This window comes from Puntigrus tetrazona, chromosome 16 (genome assembly GCF_018831695.1).
Source record: "Puntigrus tetrazona isolate hp1 chromosome 16, ASM1883169v1, whole genome shotgun sequence".
NCBI classification, from domain to species: domain Eukaryota; kingdom Metazoa; phylum Chordata; class Actinopteri; order Cypriniformes; family Cyprinidae; genus Puntigrus; species Puntigrus tetrazona.
This window is the reverse complement of record NC_056714.1, coordinates 8,821,546-8,841,436: the sequence shown is the minus strand read 5'-3', so window position 1 is coordinate 8,841,436 and position 19,891 is coordinate 8,821,546. Positions and strand designations below refer to the sequence as shown.

Below are 19,891 nucleotides of genomic sequence, written 5' to 3'. Positions count from 1 at the left end.
CGTTACATTTAACATCTAAAATAAAAAAAAAATAAACAATATATTCCAATTTAACATGTAAAAGGAGAGCTATTTTCCAGTTAGAAATCATATTGTATATGTCTTGTGGTTATTGAAACCGTTAGCATTCTAACATTTATGAATTGCCTTTTTTTAAAGAAAGAAAAGGGCAGGCAAGTGGAAATACGGAATATACTTTTAATGCTGCTGTTTTGTGAACATTTTATTTTATATTGATAGTTTTTGAAATGTTAAAGATAACGAGGAAGTCTCTTTTTTTCTACGTCAGAACTGACCATGTGAACTTAATTGGCTTATATCTGTTCACATTGTGTGCTCTTTTTTTCTGTTTTCTCTTTCTGCTACCCCTCAGGCTCACAATTAGGGGAAACAATTAGTGTCTCTCTTCCGCCCCATCTGGTTCAGAAGGTCACCGTGTACAGCGAGACTCAAAGCTGACGATAACATCTGCTTCACTTCTGATTCTCTGATGCCCCACTATATTATTTTTGGCTTGTCTTATGTAACATTTAATGTTTTTAATGCGAAATTTAAGGAATATAGGAAAAAAAAACGGTTTCAAAGCTGCTACTGGAAAATTACATGTCTCCAGATAGCGGTCCAAATATTATAAAGTAGATATATATGGTAGCAATTGAGTTTTAAAAAGATAATATTCAGGAAAAATATTTTTGTTTATGAATGTTACATTTTAGACATGATTAAATGATATGGAATAACAAAAATGTGAAAAAAAAATATATATATATATATATATATATATATATATATATATATATATATATATATATATATATATATATATATATATATATATATATTTTTTTTTTTTTTTTTTTTTAATGTTATGTTATATATTTCTGTCTATAGTGCAAGCAGGCTATACATTCAAACTGATTCCAAATCAGTCATTTTTCAATAAGAAACTAATTTTTCCCCCTTTATTATCTGTTTTTTTTTATTTAGAATTTTTATTTTCAATATTTTGATTAAGATATGGCAACATTTAAAAAAAAAAAAGATAATGTTTAATGAGTTAACTCCTAGGAAATTAAATGTAAAATGTGTAGAGAAATATTTAGCTTGTGTCTAGTTAAAGATGGTTTTTCAAATCAGTCTCTCTCTTTCTCTCAAATTTACAGTGAAATGTAACATAAAATCCAAAATACCTTCCCTCACAATTTTTCACGGCATTTATTTATCAGAGTTCAGTAAAGACGCTTGAGAACTGAACAAATGTTTTTCTCCGAAGGTTTAGAGAGCTGTGGAGCGCATTGGGTCACCTTCAGAAATTATGTCAGCGACAATGCAAATGAATGTCAAATTAGAGAGGAAAGGACGTGTTGAGGGTCAGGTCAGCAAAAGCAGCTTGGGTGAATTTAGCTTTCATATTTATTCTGGAGGGGATTTAATTATGGTAGGTCAAACACATACAAAAACGAAACTAAATCAAATCTTTTTTTACTGAGTTGTGCGCCATCATGGAAACCCCCTAAGGGAAGCAAAAGGACAAACTTTTTTTTTCTTTCCTTTTAAAAATAAGTAACTTCTGGCTTGCTCTTTTACAGCAGTGTTCTCTCTGTTTCTCATGGGCACATCTGCAATTACGATGGATTGAATATAAAATCGTTTAGATTTCTAAATAAATTTGACGCATTTGATTTATGCCTGTTTCATTTCTCATATTTAATTTTCATAGATGTAATGTCTTTAAAAGAAGTATCTCGTATGCTTATGAACATTTGCTTAATCGAAAATACAGTAGAAACAGCAATATTATTACAATTTTAAAATAAATGTCATTGCCACAGAGTCACGTGGTCCTTTAGAAATCATTCTAGCATGCTGATTTGGTCTCATAGCAAATGTTAAAAACATTTATGCCGCTTGAATTTTTTTTGGAAAGCGTAATACATTTGGATGAACGAAAAGCTCAAAAGCTTTTATTTTGAAAAGAAAGCCCATGCTGTTCTTTTTTATGTTAATGTGAGGTAGACAAACACAACTGACTTTATTTCTTCTTCTCCGTTACGACCAAACAGGTGATCCTTTTCCCCAATCACTGTGATAAACGTATGTATCAAGCTGTACGTTGTGGGTTCAGAACTTTGCAATTGTATAAAAACATACTATTGAGGTCGTTTATTTGCAGGCTCGTCTGACTGACCTCTGTGTGAGTGTATGTGTGAAATCACATCTATTGATCAGCCTAATGCAGGAGGAAGAGCCGGCGGCAAGGTGATCAATGCGCTCTTAATTAACCCCTGCAAAAGAACGTGTGTGTGTGTGTGCGTACGTACGCTGGGCTTTAGGAAGGGTGCTAAACTTTGGTCAGGGGTGTATAAATACACCCATCCCAACTGAAACTTTCTTACTTACAGGCTGCACTACATTGCATACCAACATGCAGATTACAACAGAAGACACTTTCCGACAAATTTACTTCAAACCCCCGAAGATGAGAATGATTTCAGGCTGGAGTCGCAAAAACCGTGAGTATTTTACGTCTGCGTTGTGGCATGCGTGTGAAAAGGTTTCTGAAAATGTTCAGGTTCTTTAGATAACCCGAATGATCTTGAAGTGTGTGTCGGCCAGGTAAAATATCTGCATTACTGAAAAGAGCTTAATATAATAACGGAAAGGTGAGAGTGCTAGGTTTAGGTTTAGGTAGGGTTGGCTGAAAATGTCATTAGCGTTGCTTAAATATTGCCATTTTGAGTTTGAAAACGTGTGTGTTCTCTTTCAGACGCCGTATGAGATGATGGCGAGGTTCTGAGAGGTCAGGGGCTGTGTGATATGTTTGATATTCGGTTGCTTTCCTTATATCACGTCAACTAAATATCAGACATATTCCTACAGACTTTGACACAAATCTTCACATTCGCGGCCTCTCTTCATTCACCATCTGGGCTCGTCAAAGATTGTGCTGTTTAATACTTCCTTAATTGTTCATCAGGTTTGTAGCGGTTGAGGAAGATAAAAACATGCATAGTGAGTCATGCAATAACGGATTCGTTTATGTCTTTGCATCCATTTCTTTGCATGCCGATGTTCTGCTTATTTATGTTCATTCTTTATAATATTTTTTAGTTAATTTGACTCTGAATTAATAAGTTGCTCGGGTATCATACAGTTTTTTGACAGTGATGCTGCTGAAGAACCATTTTTACTTTCCTAAACGAACCGTTCCATGACCAGTTATTAAAAGCAACCTTTTTTTTTCTGAAGAACAATTTAATAATCTAAAGAACCTTTTTCGCAATAACATTTTGTGGAATGGAAAGCTTCTGCGAATGAAATCATGCCAATAAACCAATTGATCCTCAATATCCAGTTTTGAATTAGACATTCTTATCAACGCTTTCTAACTGAAACTAAATGGTTAACTGCATTGAAATAATTCGCGTTTACTCATCAATTAATATAGGCATAACAAGACACGTTTATGTCATACTTTAAAAAGACAAACTGTGTGTGAAAATGATTGTTGTTGATCTACTCATTGAAAAAAAAAACTAATACATAATTGTTTAATGCAATAATATTATATCTTTCTCAACCACCAAGTAGCCAAAACGTGTGTGTGGTGTTGTTTTTTTTGGAATGGCGTGAGTTTTGGAAAGATTTGCATACAATTAGTTCACTTTAAATGAAATACCAGTATTTACAGATTTAATTTTTACCTAGTCGTGAACAAGATTTTCATCCACCAGGAATTTGATCAACAGTGTGTCAGTTAAACAGGCTTGGTCTAATATAACAACACTCACATTATTTGCATCCACTTGTCTAACAGAAGCATCATGGACTTAAATGTATAGTATAACCAGTAGCCTTTGTGTAATAATAATAATAAATTATAAATCTGTGTGTGTGAGTGAGAGAGAGATTAACCTTTAACTAATGACTAAAGCTGTCAGAAACTCAAGTTATGTTAGCTATACGGGTTTATTAGAAAACCGTGTATGATTTCATGCTATTTCAGTATGAATAGTGAAAATCCATGCAGGAAGTACTGTATATGCCTGAAGCATCTGTTAGGCCATTGCTCTCTTTTTTTGGCAACATGAGATCGGTTAAGACGTTTCCTTTCTTCGTCGGTTTTACTCTGTTGTCTGCACAAAAACGAGACTATAAATAACAATATGCACAAGAAGCATACAGAAGTATGCAGAGGTACAGTTCAATCAATAATCTTTGTAAAAAAATAAATAAAAATAAATAAATAAATAATAATAATAATATATATATATATATATATATATATATATATATATATATATATATATATATATATATATATATATATATATATATATATATATATATATATAATTGATGATTAAAATGATTATTAAAAATCCCCAAAAACTAATACATCTAAAAAAGCACCACTGGGGAAAAAAATCTTGGGGGTTGCATTACACAGTTATGATGCATTTTTTAAAACATGTTTTTACACTACTACTAGCATAATATGTTTATATAAGTATTTATACAATGTTCCTAGAATGTCTTTGTGATTTCAATCTTTTTTTTTTTTTTTTTTTTATCAAAATTGAAATTCAATTTGGACCCTGCATATATACATAAATGCATAATTGTTATCTTGTTCAAAGTACCAAAAATCAGCTAAAAGGGCAAAAAATAAGACATCAATGGATGTATTCATGCGATTAGCATTTTCACCACAGTGTACGGTTATCGATTAAAGCACAGATTAGAGTAATTGCATACATCATTACACCAATTAGATTGAATAAATATCAATTTTGACACCGAGTAAATATTATCATACCATAACAATATTGTGTGTTCACATGCGCAATTTAGCTTTCGTTGTTGATCTTACTTGTTTAGCTAATTGAAAAGGCCTTTACTCTTAAACCTTCATTGGTGCAACCTTTACTTAATATTATCTGTGCACGAAAACACAAAAATAATATGCATTGCTTCTTGAAGCAACAAATTAAATGAACTTTGTTTAAAAGCAATAGCTCTGTAAAGTGCATCGTATTTGTCTGTGTGTGTGCGCTATGGTCCAGTAGGAGGGTCAATTGCGCAGAAGTACAGTATAAATATCAGAGATCAGAGATCATGGAGCATCATCGCAACAAAACTCAAGAGACTCTTAAGGAAACCACAGGAGAACAAAACCACAGAAAACATCACTATATAAGACAAGATTCTCAAGGAAAGGTAAAATCTTTATTTCCTTTTTAAATATCTGAATGTGTCTTAATTTAGCGACCGGTTAGTTAGGAAAAAGAAAGATACAAATAAAGATAATAAATGTACATAATATAAATAATAATATAATATATAATACATATAATAATATAAAGCGAAAACTACAGTAATAATATGTTTGACTATTATAATAGTAAATAAATGTATTAGAATAAAAACATTATAATAGTTTAAGTTTTACTCAATAATAATAAAAAAAAAAAAAACAGTAATACCAAAAGCAAAATACAAGGGTAAAAAAAAAAAAAAAAAAAAAAAAAAAAAAACATTGTTTTTGCTGACAGTTATAAAATGTTGTCTATGAAATTAAAAAAAAAAAATTTAGCTTTATGAAAGAAAGCATCAGTTATGAATGTAGGCTGTCGTATATTATTTTTGATGAACATCGTACATGAACGCTGTGGAAATACCGCGATGCCCATCACAGTTCACTGACGATGAAATCAGAAATCCTCGAGATTTAAACAAAGCTTCGAAACCAAGTGCTGCATGCAAACTTATTGTTCCCTCCAAATCCTATGAAATAAAGACTAAATAATTAATAACGAGCTGGATTTTCACAGATGGGTTCAGATGTCCCCAGCAGTCACATACTGCTGATCGTAGCCTGTCTGTTAAATGCACTTGCTCCGATTCTATCAGTCAACAGAGGCGGAGAGTGCACATTCAACACCAAAGGTACACTAACGGGCTTACTTTATTTATGCGTGGCTCTAATGTGCATAAATCATAAATCTCGGTGCTATTTTTAGGCACCTGTGAATATCAAGGACAGGTCTTTGGCATTGGCGAGAGCTGGATTACTAAAGACTGCTACCAGTGTGTGTGTATGGAGCCCTTCGGGGTGGGCTGCTGCGATCAGTAAGTCTGCCCCTCCTTACCTTCTGCACACCGCTATAGTTTTTAATGGAACCTTTGCAAGGTATTCGCAGGCGCTGGGACACATCTAGCCACTAACCTGTATGCATTCGGTGCGTGTTTTCTCACCCTGACAGCAACTCCCTACCAGTCGATTATCCTGAGTGGTGTGAGGTCATCAGAAAGCCCGACTCCTGCACCGGCGTGGCTGTGATGAGAGCCAATCACAAACTACCTTGTCTTTATGGGAAGTGGGGCGGGATACGACCTGAGACATGGAAGTCCGATAACGATTTATTGTTTTAAATGAAGTGTTAAAATAAAAATAAACTTTTTTTTTGGTTCTCTGCATCAAAGGATAACTCTGGTTTCAAATATGTTGACACTGATGTTCAAAACCAATATAATACCCCCTATAGCTTTATCTGTTTAAATAAGGCTGCTGTGCACATTATTTATTTTGTGATATAATTCTCAGTCATTTATTATTTAACTTCACTGAGAGTTTTTCTAATAAATGGAACATGCCACTTTATAAAACTGCATTTAATAACAATGTCATTTCCATTATCATTTCTTTATGTTCTCTAAATAAGAATTAAATTTAAATTAAATACAATATACTTGGATGGACTACATTTAATAAATTGCAGACCGTTAACGTGTGATTCTGTTATTGTTGATGGTAGAATATTTAAATAACTGAACAACTGTTGATTTCATGTTTCAATGTTTCATTGTTTAATAAAGTAAAACAAAAAAATATATAAAAAATATATATAAAAATAAACATTAAAATATATATATATATATTAAATATAATATATATATATTATATATATAATATATATATTAAAATATACATTACAGTAATTATATATATATAATCATTTTTTGCATTTATTATTCTAAAACAATTAACTTTTTACTAAAGTGAATTTAATATAATTCACGAGATCACTTTAACTTTATGACGTTGTTGCCAGTGTACCGTATTCGTCGAGGGTGCCCATTATTTTTGCCCTGAGTCGGTGCCAGCAGCTTAAGCTCTCTTTCTGTTTCCTCTCCTCTGTCAAGCAGCGAGTGAAATCTGATCACGTTAGTGGTAGTCGCTGCTGTGGAGCGTCGCAGCTCACAAGAGACATGAACGCAAACCTAAAAGCTCACGGTGGTAAACTCGGTCGAGATAAAAACCCGTCCAACCTTTGATTTCATAAAACCTCTCAAACACACGCTGGAACGTCAACTATTCAGCCAGGTGTGTTTTTCTGACCAGAAGTCACATGATAAGTCTGAGCCATCACGTGTCGACGTTCAAGTTTCAGGAAAGTTTTCATTTCTCGTCGGAGAAACCCTGCCCATCTCCCGCCCCTTCTGCATAATTACTGGTTCTTATTCAGCGGTCCTCTTTTTGATAGGTCCATGCTAACGTCACTCAAATTGCTAACGCTCTGACCGCGCCTCCTTCTTTAACCTGGTTTAGAGTAATTGATATCGTTTCTTAAGCGAAGGACTTGAATTTCATCCGCATGAACTCATAGACACGGTGTCCGAGCCTCACTGATATGTAAAGGTGAGTTGATAAATTTCCTACAATCGAAATAAATAAGCGTTTGCTGGTTAAATGCCCCGCTAAAAGGCCAAGTGTCAATGCAGACGCAGGCAGAAAGCGTTCAAGGTGTTTGCAGACGTCACGCAAAGTTCACTTGCCTTTATGTGGAATATAAAAGTTTATTTTTGTACTTTCTGTTTGTACGCTAATGTTTCTTTGAGTCTGAGAGACGCGTTTGCCTTTAATGGACTATAAATGTGCGTGTATGCTGGTATTATGCGTGTGTGTACGATGTTTGCACAAGTTTGCATGAAGTTTTTTTTTATTTTGATCCTTTAAATAACTTACTCCCTAGCTGGTTCACTACTTAAGGTGATCTAGTCAAAGGATATATAAAAACTGTATTTGTGTATCTATATAAAGTGCATGCATTATATTTGGGTGAGCTACAATTGAAAGAAAGTTATGATGCACGATTTTAAATCATTAGATCTAAAGCTGCAACGAGTTTTACAAGATTAACACATTTTAAAGTAGTTGACCGAAGATTTATGTTAACATATATGTAAACATAGACAAATATATTTTTAAGTTCCCTATTTTATTGTTCACTTTTATAGTCTTGCTGTAAATGTGGGGTATTTAAAGTGCATACGTGACAAAATGGCTTGTACTAACGTGTGTTTATACCCTTTCTCCACCAGAATGGACACCAAAACACCTCCAGACACGAGCAGGCCCAGCTAACTCCGATGACTTCAGTCAGTTTAGTTTTTGAGAATGAATGTGAAACAGAAAACGAGAAGCATGGAAGAGGAGGAATTAACTGGAAATGCCATGTGGCTTAAGAAAATAGCTCTGCTTCTCAGGTAGATATTTATAGGCCAAGACGAGATGTTGTAGTGGATACACGCCACCGTACTATTTTCATGCTTGTTTTGGTACACACTGAAACCATTTTAAGGTAGCGAAAACAGTGTGATTGAAAAGGAAGAGGTCTGGGTTGACTAGCAAAGTTCAACAGCAAGACTGGAGGTACGTTCAGAGTGTAGTGATATTATATAAGCCAATCAGAACAAGGAGAGCTGTGAAACATGGATTGTGGTGAAAGTGCTCTTTGTGGAAGTGGAGAACTGGAGCTGGATCCAGATATTGTGAGCGAGGAGGCGGGGAAACTGTATTCGGAGCTGCAGGTAACCAATCAACAGTATCCACCTTTATTCACCCACCAATCAAAATAACTTTTAAGGCCTGTTCACACCGAGGATGATAAATATCATCCTTTGTGTGAACAGATAAAGGTTTAAAAATCATTCTGATTCTGTGAGAACAGAGAAATTCACACCACAGCCTTCTGGGTGTAAACTGTGCTTTCAGAGGCATTTTTATAATTTGCCACTTTTCAACAAGCTGATGTTTTGCTGACTTTACATAAGGGAAGTGAACCATAGTATTTTTATACCCCCTTCATGAGCACAAGTCATAAGTATAGCTCTTCCTGTGCAGCTGCACACTGAGATAAGAGCATTGCATGTGTCGGGGGAATACATGCAGTTCAGACTGTTTGTTTGTAGTCGGTGGTGGAGATTCATGGAGCTGGTGTGGTGGAGTCCCTGCTGCCCATCCTCGTCTGGGTTCTGGAAGGGCTGGCGAGCTGCAGGGCCCAGCTGAGAGAGAGAGAGGAGGAGGCTGAGAAAGCGAAAGGAGAGAGAGAAGAACTGCTGGAGAGGTACCACAGTGAAAAAACACTGAGGAGAGAGAGCCAAGAGGTGAGAGGCAACTGTGTGAAGGAAGTCGAGGGCTCAAGGGCTTTTGTTATGTTGAGAGTTTGTATGTTTTTTTGTTATAATATTTCATTTTAATTTGATTATGTATTTGTAATTAATAATTATTTTACATCCTAATAACTAAATTGAGTTTAACAATAATTAAAAATATTATTTAAAAAAAAAGTATTATTAATAAATAAAATAAAAATAAATAATAAAAATATTATAATTATATTAATTCATATTATTTGTGTGTGCATATTTATTATGTGTCTATAAATAAACATGCATGCATGCATATGTATAACATGTGAAATGTTATAATATAAATTTAGAAATGTATATACATGTAAATATTTTCAAAATATATAATTGATGTGTGTATATCTAAATTATAAATAAACACAGTACACACTATGTAAACAAACTTTTATTTTGGAATGTAATCAATCGCAATGAATCATTTGACAGCTATTATTATTATTATTATTATTATTATTATTATTATCAAATAAATATACATTTGACAGTCAACCATGAATAATATCTCAACTGAAGTCATCTCACATGAGTGTGCTTGATTTTAAACATATTCGTTATGTCTTATCTTATTGTGCAAAACTTGTGTAATTAGGCAAAGTTCCTTTTTAATTACAATTTTTTTTTTTAATTCTTCCATATACCATCAGCGCTATTTGGAGTTGGATGATCAGTTTGAGCAAGAGAGGAGAGCAATGCGTGCGAGAGAAAAGGAGAGAGAAAAGAGAGAAAGAGAGCTGGAGAAGAAAGCCAGGGAACAAGCTGATCAACGTGAGTCTCCCCGCACAAAACCTTTCACCCCGTCTCTGTCTGTCCAGACTGTTAAAGCATTGGCACGATGTATATACAGCGATCATCTTGTCTTTGTAGTGATGGCTGTGGAGGAGCAGAAAGCAAATCTGACGAGAGAGCTAAACTCCATAAAACACACTCATAACAAGGTCTGTGGATCTCTTTTAGTTTAGCTTGTTGGTTTCTTCAGAATATCTTAGTAAATATCTTCTTTTTTTCAAAATATCCAGTTAGTCCTGACACACCGAGATCTGCTGGAAAAGAAAAAGGAGTGGGAAAGTGAAGCTTTCACTTTCAGGTAACACACACTTCCCCTTTCTCGAGCTAAGATCCCACAATGTGGTACACGTTTCTTGCTTGGCATGACTTGCAAAAAAGACTAACTTCCTTCGCATTTGAGAAGATAAAAATGACAGTGTTGTCACGTGACAGCAGGAAATTCTCTTTGTTTGCAGGAATCATGCGCACGGCAAACATTCAGAAGCTGTTTCTATCCACGGCCAAACAGAAACCTCCAGCACCGAAGAGGTTCGTTTATTTTATAATTCGGCAGAGACGACCTACACTTTCTCCAAACTTTTTGTCCAGTATGAATCAATAAATATCCGTCTTTTCGCGACAGCATCTATGTTTAACCCTTTCTTTTCGCAGCGTGACGTAAAAGCTGGCGGCGCCCCTGATTCCGTTGCATCAGAAATGGTTGACACCAACAGCAGCGAAGTGACTGATGCTGAAGTGAACCATAACAGCGATCAGTTCTTCATCAGTGACATAATAAGCTCCACCCCTGAGCTGGCTCAGTTGAAGGACTTTATTGAAACAAGGTAGAGGGGCTGGAACCTCTCATAGTTTTTTGTTCTAGACTGATGCAGATTTGGTGAATATGTATATAAATACATACTTACTGAGTCCAGGAAGTGAGTGGGAGATTGTATCTTAATGAGTGTAACATCCTGTTGATGATCTTATTTGTTTTTTGTTTTTCTTCATGGAAAAATGAGAAGAAACACTGTTATATTTGATATTCAATTGTATTGCTCTCTCCAGCTCCCCTCTTTGTTCAAAGACGGCTACTTCTGAATTGAACTCCAGCTTGTTTGATGAAATGAAACGAGCCCAGGAGGATAAGAGGGAGGTGGATAAAGACGGAGAAAAAACGAAGGAGGAAAAGGAAGAGATGGAGAATGACTCCGATTGCTTGGAGTGGGATTTGAGGAATACAGACTCTGTGTTTTCAGAGTTATCTGAGCTCAGCAGGGAGTATGTAGAACACGTGGACCAGGGGGCCAGCGTCAGAGGTACCGTCATGCGTTTCATTTTGAATGCGTGCGTGTGTTTTTTTTAGTAGAAATTTAAATTGCAAAGAAGGAGCAGGGAGGACCGCATCAGTTCGATTAACCACAAACAAAAATAGTTTTATTTAGATAATGCTATTCAGGCTGCAACAACAGAGAGACCTTTTATCAAATCTTTGCTCTGATGCCGAGGGCATTTATCACGCAGCTCTCTGGAAGACTTGATTCTGATTGGTCAGTTGCAGCATTCAAATATTTTTGTATAGCGACCACTAAACTGTAAATTTGACTGTTGCTCTCCTGCGCTGTGCTAGTTTCACGTATCTGTTGCCTCTTTCTTTTCATATGATAAAATAATTTCACCACAAGCTAATATTTCACGTCCATTCATTTACTTATTATTTTGGTATGAGCATCAAAATGTACGGTCAGCTGGTTATTTTTGTCAAATAAGCGTAATTACAGATCCCCTTGTTTATTCGAATAGGCTTGTTTAGAACTAATAACCAAGTGACTGTACGTCATGCTTCATTTAATATAGCTCCATCGCCGCTTTTAATATATGTGTGGTTGAAACGTTGTGTTTTTGTCTGGTTTGCAGATAGCAAGGACCAGTTCGAGCAGATTCTTTCTCAGTATGAGGATCTAAAACACACTCAGTAAGATAGAATACAGTTTTTCTATCAATCTGTTTATTTGTCAGAGGCAAGGCTCCGATCACGGCCCATTTTATGCTAACCGTTCACTTTTTTTTTCCCTCCATCCGTGTGTGTGTGTGTGTGTGTGTGTGTGTATCTTCGTCTCAGTGAGATGGTGGATACTGCTCGTAAGGCCCTCATATCTCGTGTTGAGGAGCTGACCAGTGAGAGATCTGCCCTGAATATGGAACTTGATTCTTGCCATGAAACCATCAGCCGACTGGAAGGAAAAACCAAAGAGATGGAGGACGAAATTAAACGGTAATGTGGATTACTTAATTTATTTATTAAAGTTTAATTTCTACTTAATTAGGCAGTTTTATATAACATTGGAAATGGCAGTTTAAAGTCAAACACACATAAATGACACATTCTAATTTGCTCATTTCTTATTATTAATATTTTTGTGGAAACGATACAACGATACAAGGTTCAAACTGCAAAACTTTTTTTTTTTTTTTTTTTTTTTTTTTACAATTTAATCATTGTGTCCTTGCTGAAAAGAAACTGAACCTGTTTTATTAATTTTAATGGTTCACATTAATAGATAACAGTTTTTTTTATTATTATTAAATGTTTTTATATTTTAAAACAGGTTACGAAAAGAGCTTGAGACTATCCAGTCAGAGGACCCTGATGTAAGTCTAGGATAAATTTCAGTTACATTTGAGAAATGGATATTCTGTATATTGTTCCGTCCCCTGGTTCTCAGACACGCTGAAAGCACCTTTAATTCCACGCTCTCTTGCTCTCTCCAGGCCTCGCTGCCTACCTCCCTCCGTCGCTTCTCCCGTTCTGAAATGGCCCGGGTGGTCATGGAGAAGAATCAGTACAAAGAGCGACTGTTCGAACTGCAGGAAGCCGTGCGCCGCGCTCAGCTTCAGAGGTCTGTTAGTCTCCCTCTCCCGGGATACATATCTTAGTCTGTAAAGATGCCGTGTGTAAGGTTTTGACTCTTCTTTTGAAATATTTTGAAAGCATGTTATGTTTGCATCTGCAGAAATACCTGCAACACCATAGGATTGTGACTTCTGCACAACCAAATACCACATTTAAACAAAAAAAAAAAAAAAGTAATATTGTAGCATACACACTGATTTATGCATGCTGTCATTCTCTAGAGTTACAAAAGAAGAGCGCCCCCCCGTGGAAGGGAAGGGTAGTGTCTGGAGCAGGTGAGGTTATTGTACACGCTTGGTGCGTTGGTGCGTGGCATTTGTTGCTGTGAAACCATTTTTTTCCTTTCTTACAGGTTTAATCGTTTTCTAGGTTTGACAAAGGGTCAGTTAGCTCCAGCCACAGCTGTTGCTTTAACCATCTCCCCCACACCGGTTTCTGCACAAACACCAATGGGGTCTCCAAAGCAACTCTCTACTAAATCACCGCAAACAGAGTGAGTCCTCTAGCATTAGGGGAATTAAATACCTGCTCGATGATAGCCATGACAGCTATTTTCTCTTTGTATTATATTGTTGTATACATGATTGTTCTGGTCTCTAAGACCTGATTTGTTGATTCATTGTGGGTCAAAAGTCTACTTTGAATGTGTGCCAAGTTCTTATAAATGCACTCATGTTAGTTTTGGTTCTTAACACTTTATTTGGTTTACAGTACTTTTTTTTTTTTTTTTTTTGAGTCATGAGGCTGTCTGTCATTTCCTGTTTCTCCAATCGTTCTAATTTGCTAAAATTATCCTAACTATTAAAAGTTTTGCTGACAAATATTTTTTATGACATTTGATACATTTATAGTGTGGTCATTTTTTTTCTATGTATTCTTTAAAGAATTTAAAGTTTAAGGAACAGCATTTCTTTGTAATATATTATAATTTAAATTTTTTTTTTACATTTCTAAAAGATTTACTGTCACTTCAATCAATTTTAGTTTACTGAGCCAAACTTTTGAAAAGCAGTGTGTACTAGAGAGATTATATAATCAGTTACTTCATTATTATCCTGTGCAGAAGTTCTCCGTCTCCCAGGTTAAGGAAAAGAGAGCTGTACAGAGAGATCCGTTCTCACGTGTGGGGTACTCTGGGTAAAAAACAGCTCCATGGCTGGAGCATGCCTCTCGGCATCACAAACATAAAGGTAAACAAACATTTATCTCGATATCGATAGCAACAGGTATAGAACCATCTACAACCCAAAGTGTGTCTGAAACATAGATTTCGGTGTGCTTACAAATAATACCTACAAATACCTATGACATTTATGCATTTGTGTGTGGAACAGGACTCTGAACTCCCTCCTGAGCCCAGAGACGTGCCCGTCCTCATCCAGCTACGACTGCTGGACCAGAGAGATGCTACAGCCAAGGTAAGAGTCCCTGATATACAGTATTTGATATTTTGAATTAGCCTTTTTTATTCATTTTTGTTGTAATGTCTGTCTGTGTTTCATTTGTATTCTTTTTGTTGTTGTTGTTGTTGTTGTTGTGATTCTGTTAAGCATTTTAAGCTATTTTTAAAGCTATATTTTACATGTTAGTGTAAGTCTTAATAATTTTAATATGGTTACCAACATTCTTCCTCTATGTTCAGAAGAAAAAAAAATGAATTTATTTCATTTCCCTTACTTTTTTCAGTTTATTCAGTAACAGTTTGGGTAACACTTTATTCAAATAGCCCACTTAAGACATTCTACTAACAGTAATTAACTTGGCAACTAAACGTCAACTAGCAGTTATTAGAGTATTAGTAGACTGTCTGCTTAATTTCGTCTAACACTTTTGATTGGCCCATGACATACAACATACTGACTATCAGAAACTTTGCAAGTATATGTCTTTTATATAACTACATAGTTAGTAGAATGTCTTTTAATGTATTCTTACAATATAACATAAAACATTTGAAGGACAATTTTAGTTAAAGTTCACCCAACAATGAAAATTCTATCATCATTTATCAGATATTTTGAAAAACGTTTGTAACCAGGCCATTTTGGTCACCGCTGACTTCCACTGTGAGTAAATAATGACAGAATTTTTGGGTGAACTATTCCTTTAACAATAAAAAAATAATAATTTTACAAAGTTACACTGTGTCCTATTAAGAAAAGAGAAGGTTAATTCAGGTTAGGCTAAGATGAGTAATACTAACTGTGTTGAACATATTGTAATAGGTGCTTAATGTCTTGCGTTACCATAGTTTTCATTTTACTTCATGAGCAAGAGGAAGGGATCTGCACTCCTCTGCTATAGATCTAGTATGATTTTAGTAAGACGAGATCAAGGCCAGGGATTTGAAAGGATGTTGATTTAATAAAAGTTTCATCTTTTACAGCTCACATGTGCTGTCGCAGTCCCTCCAGAGATATCAGGAGAGCAGACGGTACAACAGTTTAACAAACCCTCACACGTACAGGATTCCCACACTTTCTGACCAATGCATTACTGGTTTTAAAAATAATTTCATACACATTACACTCATAATAAGCAATTTCTAGCCAATGAAATGCTTTAGAGCCGAGCGTAACTAGAATGAAATTGTACTCAGGGCTGGAAATCTCCCTCATGTTATCAAGTTTTCCTTCAATGTGGGAATCTTGTATTACAAAATGGGTTGTTTTCTTGTCTGAAAATGCATATAACCACCATCTTCATCTAATTACCATGCTGCATCGTGTCATTCGTGGTTGAAAACATTTCACACCCCGCCTCCCATCCTCAGTGCTCTGTGTGGGCCGTCACTGGACCTGCTTCCAGCAGTGATGTCACAGTGATTGACCCGGCTCGCTCCAATACCATTCTGGATCAGTTCAGCCTCCCACCCACGTCCCCTGCATTATGCATCTGTGCTGTGCCCCCCACTGGTCAGTCTGAGCTCTGCAGCTTTGTAGAATAGACCCAGGTGTTCACAGCTGGATCAGTGGTGTTTGCGTAAGACTTCTGACGTCAGAGAAGTATCTGAGTAACAGTCCCGTTATCTAAAGGAATTTCTGCTTTTCTTGAGTATTGCTCAAGCTGAATATCTTAAGTTTTCCAAGGTGCTTGATAGGATAATAATGAAAAGAAAGCATTTATTTTAAATAAATCTTTTGTGGAATAATGTAAAATCGTCTATTTTGATTAATTAAATGCATGCTTTTCGTATAAATGATTTAATCTCTTTAACAAATCTTACCGACCCCAAACGTTTTCACGGTATCGCACATACTGTATTTTAAATCAGAAACAAATTTGGCTGTTATTCTTACTGTGTTGAAGCAAGCAAGTTATCTTACTTTTATGTAAATCTAAAATGTAACTGACCAAAGCATGGGTCAGTGGTCCTCATTAAGAGATATCATTCTCATCGTAGTTTTTAGCCTGAAGTAATGCCTTGATTATAATGCTTTCATAAGTTTTGTTAATTAATAAATTCTAATTATAAATACATCTATTTGCATCTAGACACAGGGAAAAAGGAGGATTAAACCTGTTGTTTACAAAGTTTACAGTTGCTTGAATAGCAAAGAATTTATTTCAAGCAGCTTAACAAGATTCTTCTTTGGCGTTACTAATTGTGAAACAGAAAACTATTCTATACGTTTACACCCCTGTTTGTAGTTAATAGTTTAACGTTTTCTTTATTACATTTAGCTGCATTATTAATCTTTCTTGATTTTTCTTAATCATTAACTAAGTGTGTGTTTTACTGAATGGTGTTTTGATTACGTCTGTGCTTTTTTAGGAGATACTGCAGGAACTGTGTGGATTGGAACACAGGATGGAGGGTAAGGGCATGCTATTCCGATTTATTTATTTATAAATTTCAAATTCAAATTTCAAATTCAAATTTCAAATTTCAAATTCAAATTTCAAATTCAAATTTCAAATTCAAATTTTAAATTCAAATTTGTAGGTTTGATATTCCTAACATTACATTTTCATGCATGGTTCAATTTATAGAAATATCACCAATTACTGTATATATGTATGTATGTATGCGCATAAATAATTGTATTGTTTTTCCTACAGTGTGCTGATTCATTCGTCCTCCAGCTCCAGACGCCGCTGTCTGCAGTCTGTCAGTCTTTCTGAGGGGGTTCACTCTCTGACGTAAGCGTCTTTTGAATCCCCCTCAGATTCTGTTATATGTACATTTTTCTGATTGAATTCTTCCTGTATGTAAAGGTATTCTCAGGGTGAGGTGATCGGTGGCTTGGCCAATGGGACGCTTGCATTTTTCACTCACAGTTCAGGTGTGTGTTCATGCGGTTCAGTCTGCTTGGGTGTGTTTTTTTTTTAAGCTGTAATTTACTCGTGGCTTGTAATTATTTTTCTAGGCACATGGAATCTTCAGTCTCAAGAGGTCCTCTCGCTCGGCTTGCCTCCTTTGCAGCCCGTTCGCTGCTGCCTAGCAAAGGAGGGCTGTCTCTGGGTGGGCTACTGGAATAAAGTTTACATGATCATTGTGAAAGATCGCAAAGTTGAGGTTGGTATCGGATGGAAATGGTGTCATTGATTGCTCAACTTTGTGCTTCACCACCCTCACTCTTTCACGCTTCTCTTTCTGTCCGATCAGAAATCGTTTACAGTGTCCGAGCGAAGTGAGCAGCAGGTGCGTTTCCTGTGCGCGGCAGGAAGTGGCGTTTGGGCTGCTTGCCGTTTGGATCCAGTTCTCAGGCTTTTTGATTGGACGACCGGCCGTCCTCTACAGGAAGTAGATTTATCGTCCGTAGTGACTAAAGCTTTAGGTATTTTGAGTTGTATTTATTTATTAATATAGGTAATTAATGGAATCTTACATGCATGCGTGTCTAATTTGTTTTTTTAAATAAATAAATACCCAGCAAGGATGTATTAAAAGTCAATAAAAGAAGATTGTTGTATGTGATATTTTTTATTTATCTGCCTGGTTCTCTCCATTTGGCAGGCTCTGCATTCCTGTCCCTCTCTCCTCTTCAGATCACAGCCTTGTCTGTGGTCAGTGGACGGTTGTGGGTGGGAACAGGAAGTGGGGCAATCTTCTCAGTTCCACTGTCCCTCAGTGAGTGTTTTTTTTTCCCCTTACTAAAATTATTCTTAAATGGTTTTAAATTGTGAAACTCCTAAGTTCTACATTGTTTTGTTTTTTTGGCAGCTTCAGAGTCGTGCTCTATACCGTACTGCTCTCTTGCTTCAGCTCAGCTGTGTTATCATGGCCACCGACAAGCAGTTAAATTCATCATTTCTGCTCCAGGTTCGAAACGCGTATTGTTTATATTCAGTATCAGTAGATGAAAGAGCAGTATTGGGAAAAATTTAACTACTATGTTTCTTTTTTATCTTTTTTTTTCTCTAATCAATGCAGGTTGCCGTAGTTCCTCACCAGATGGTGCCGCTACTACCTCTCAGCTCATCCTCAGTGGTGGGGAAGGATACATCAACTTCCGAATCGGTGCGACTTTCCGTTGGGCACAGTTATTATACCACAATTTTTCGTTTTTTTTATTTTTTAGATGAGCATAAAATTCACAATTCTTTATCTTTTTAGGAGACGATGGAGGTGATGGTGCCAGTGAGTCTGTCCTACAGAGATCGGAACGAAGTCACATGATTATTTGGCAGAGCCCCTCCCCCTCTGTCCCAAGCCCTGCCCTCTGAACGCACTTCATCTGTTCACTCAGACTTTGAGCTCTATCAGGATAAGATCCAGCATAATACATAGTATAATGCATTACCTTTCTTATTTTGCCCTTCTGTAGATGCTCTCAATGGGAAGTAAAGGGCTAAAGTCAAAGTCAAGCATTAACAATGGCAAAGAAATTTAATTTTAGACCTATAAGTCTTCATTCTGCACTTTCATTTTAGTTTATATGAATGTTTTTGGGGTGAACTGACTTTAAATGACAGTATTTTTGACATAACTGCTCCACCTACTTCTCTCCAGTGTGCCTTTTTGTGTGTATTTAAAGTCTGCCTTGTATTTGAGCAGTGATTTCTTTCTTTCTTTTTTTTTTTTTTATTGTACACAGTCATCCTAAATACTGGAACAAAGACGGGTCGTGATTGTAATGCTAGGAATTGAATTATTATATTTTTATTTTATTATTTTAAATCATGAGGAGTGATGCAACTGATATGCTGCTGGTCATGATATGGAATATTTTCAAAAATAGCTGGTCGCTTGTCGTGCTTTAGATAAAACTGGAAACTTGGACAAAGAAAATTCAAATCAAAACGACAAGAAACTGCCAAGATTGAAACACTACATACATTCTGTGATTTTTGACATCTATAGTGCATATATGTATACTTCAATCTGAACAAAAAAAGGTTTTTTTCTTTAAGTTTGGTGTTTATGGTGAGGTTTTGTTTCATTTTATTATTATCGGTTTCTAAGTTATTTGTTGTGAAATCAATGGAGGCGTCTGTATGGCGATTTTATTTTATTTTTTTCAGTATTTTCTGAACGGGTTCGAATGTGTTTTTCTCTACCTCTTTAACGAGCGCGAGAAAGTGACAATGTTTTGTTAACTGGAAAATATGAAAATGTGCAACTGTGTAAATACATTTTCACTCTAATTATAAATTGTGTCGAGTTTTGTTCCGAAAAGCTTTTCGGTATTGTTAAAATAAAGCACAGGAGCTGCACGTTCAATTTTATATTCTGAAACTTTTATCAGTGTTTACCTGTGTTTTGCACGACAG

At 35.7% G+C, this 19,891-nt stretch overlaps 2 protein-coding genes across 2 annotated transcripts; both read left to right on the top strand.

Moving 5' to 3' along the window:
- Positions 1 to 5,834: 5,834 nt before the first annotated feature.
- Positions 5,835 to 6,738, top strand: LOC122360801 (prostate-associated microseminoprotein-like). Its single transcript, XM_043261662.1, has 3 exons — positions 5,835 to 5,949; positions 6,024 to 6,132; positions 6,267 to 6,738. The coding sequence occupies exons 1-3, from the start codon at positions 5,835 to 5,837 to the stop codon at positions 6,433 to 6,435; spliced, it is 393 nt and encodes a 130-aa protein (XP_043117597.1). The 3' UTR covers positions 6,436 to 6,738.
- An 818-nt stretch (positions 6,739 to 7,556) lies between these two features.
- si:dkey-17m8.1 (C-Jun-amino-terminal kinase-interacting protein 4) lies at positions 7,557 to 19,772 on the top strand. Its single transcript, XM_043261271.1, has 28 exons — positions 7,557 to 7,702; positions 8,386 to 8,874; positions 9,256 to 9,450; positions 10,140 to 10,260; positions 10,360 to 10,430; positions 10,512 to 10,579; positions 10,737 to 10,809; positions 10,933 to 11,105; positions 11,329 to 11,579; positions 12,178 to 12,235; positions 12,383 to 12,535; positions 12,870 to 12,912; positions 13,033 to 13,160; positions 13,396 to 13,449; positions 13,527 to 13,667; positions 14,238 to 14,364; positions 14,509 to 14,592; positions 15,561 to 15,608; positions 15,948 to 16,089; positions 16,950 to 16,992; positions 17,237 to 17,317; positions 17,393 to 17,460; positions 17,545 to 17,693; positions 17,784 to 17,955; positions 18,135 to 18,248; positions 18,342 to 18,440; positions 18,552 to 18,638; positions 18,735 to 19,772. Exons 2-28 carry the CDS (start codon positions 8,776 to 8,778, stop codon positions 18,842 to 18,844), a joined length of 2,952 nt encoding a protein of 983 aa, XP_043117206.1. The 5' UTR covers positions 7,557 to 7,702; positions 8,386 to 8,775; the 3' UTR covers positions 18,845 to 19,772.
- The last annotated feature ends 119 nt before the right edge of the window (positions 19,773 to 19,891 follow it).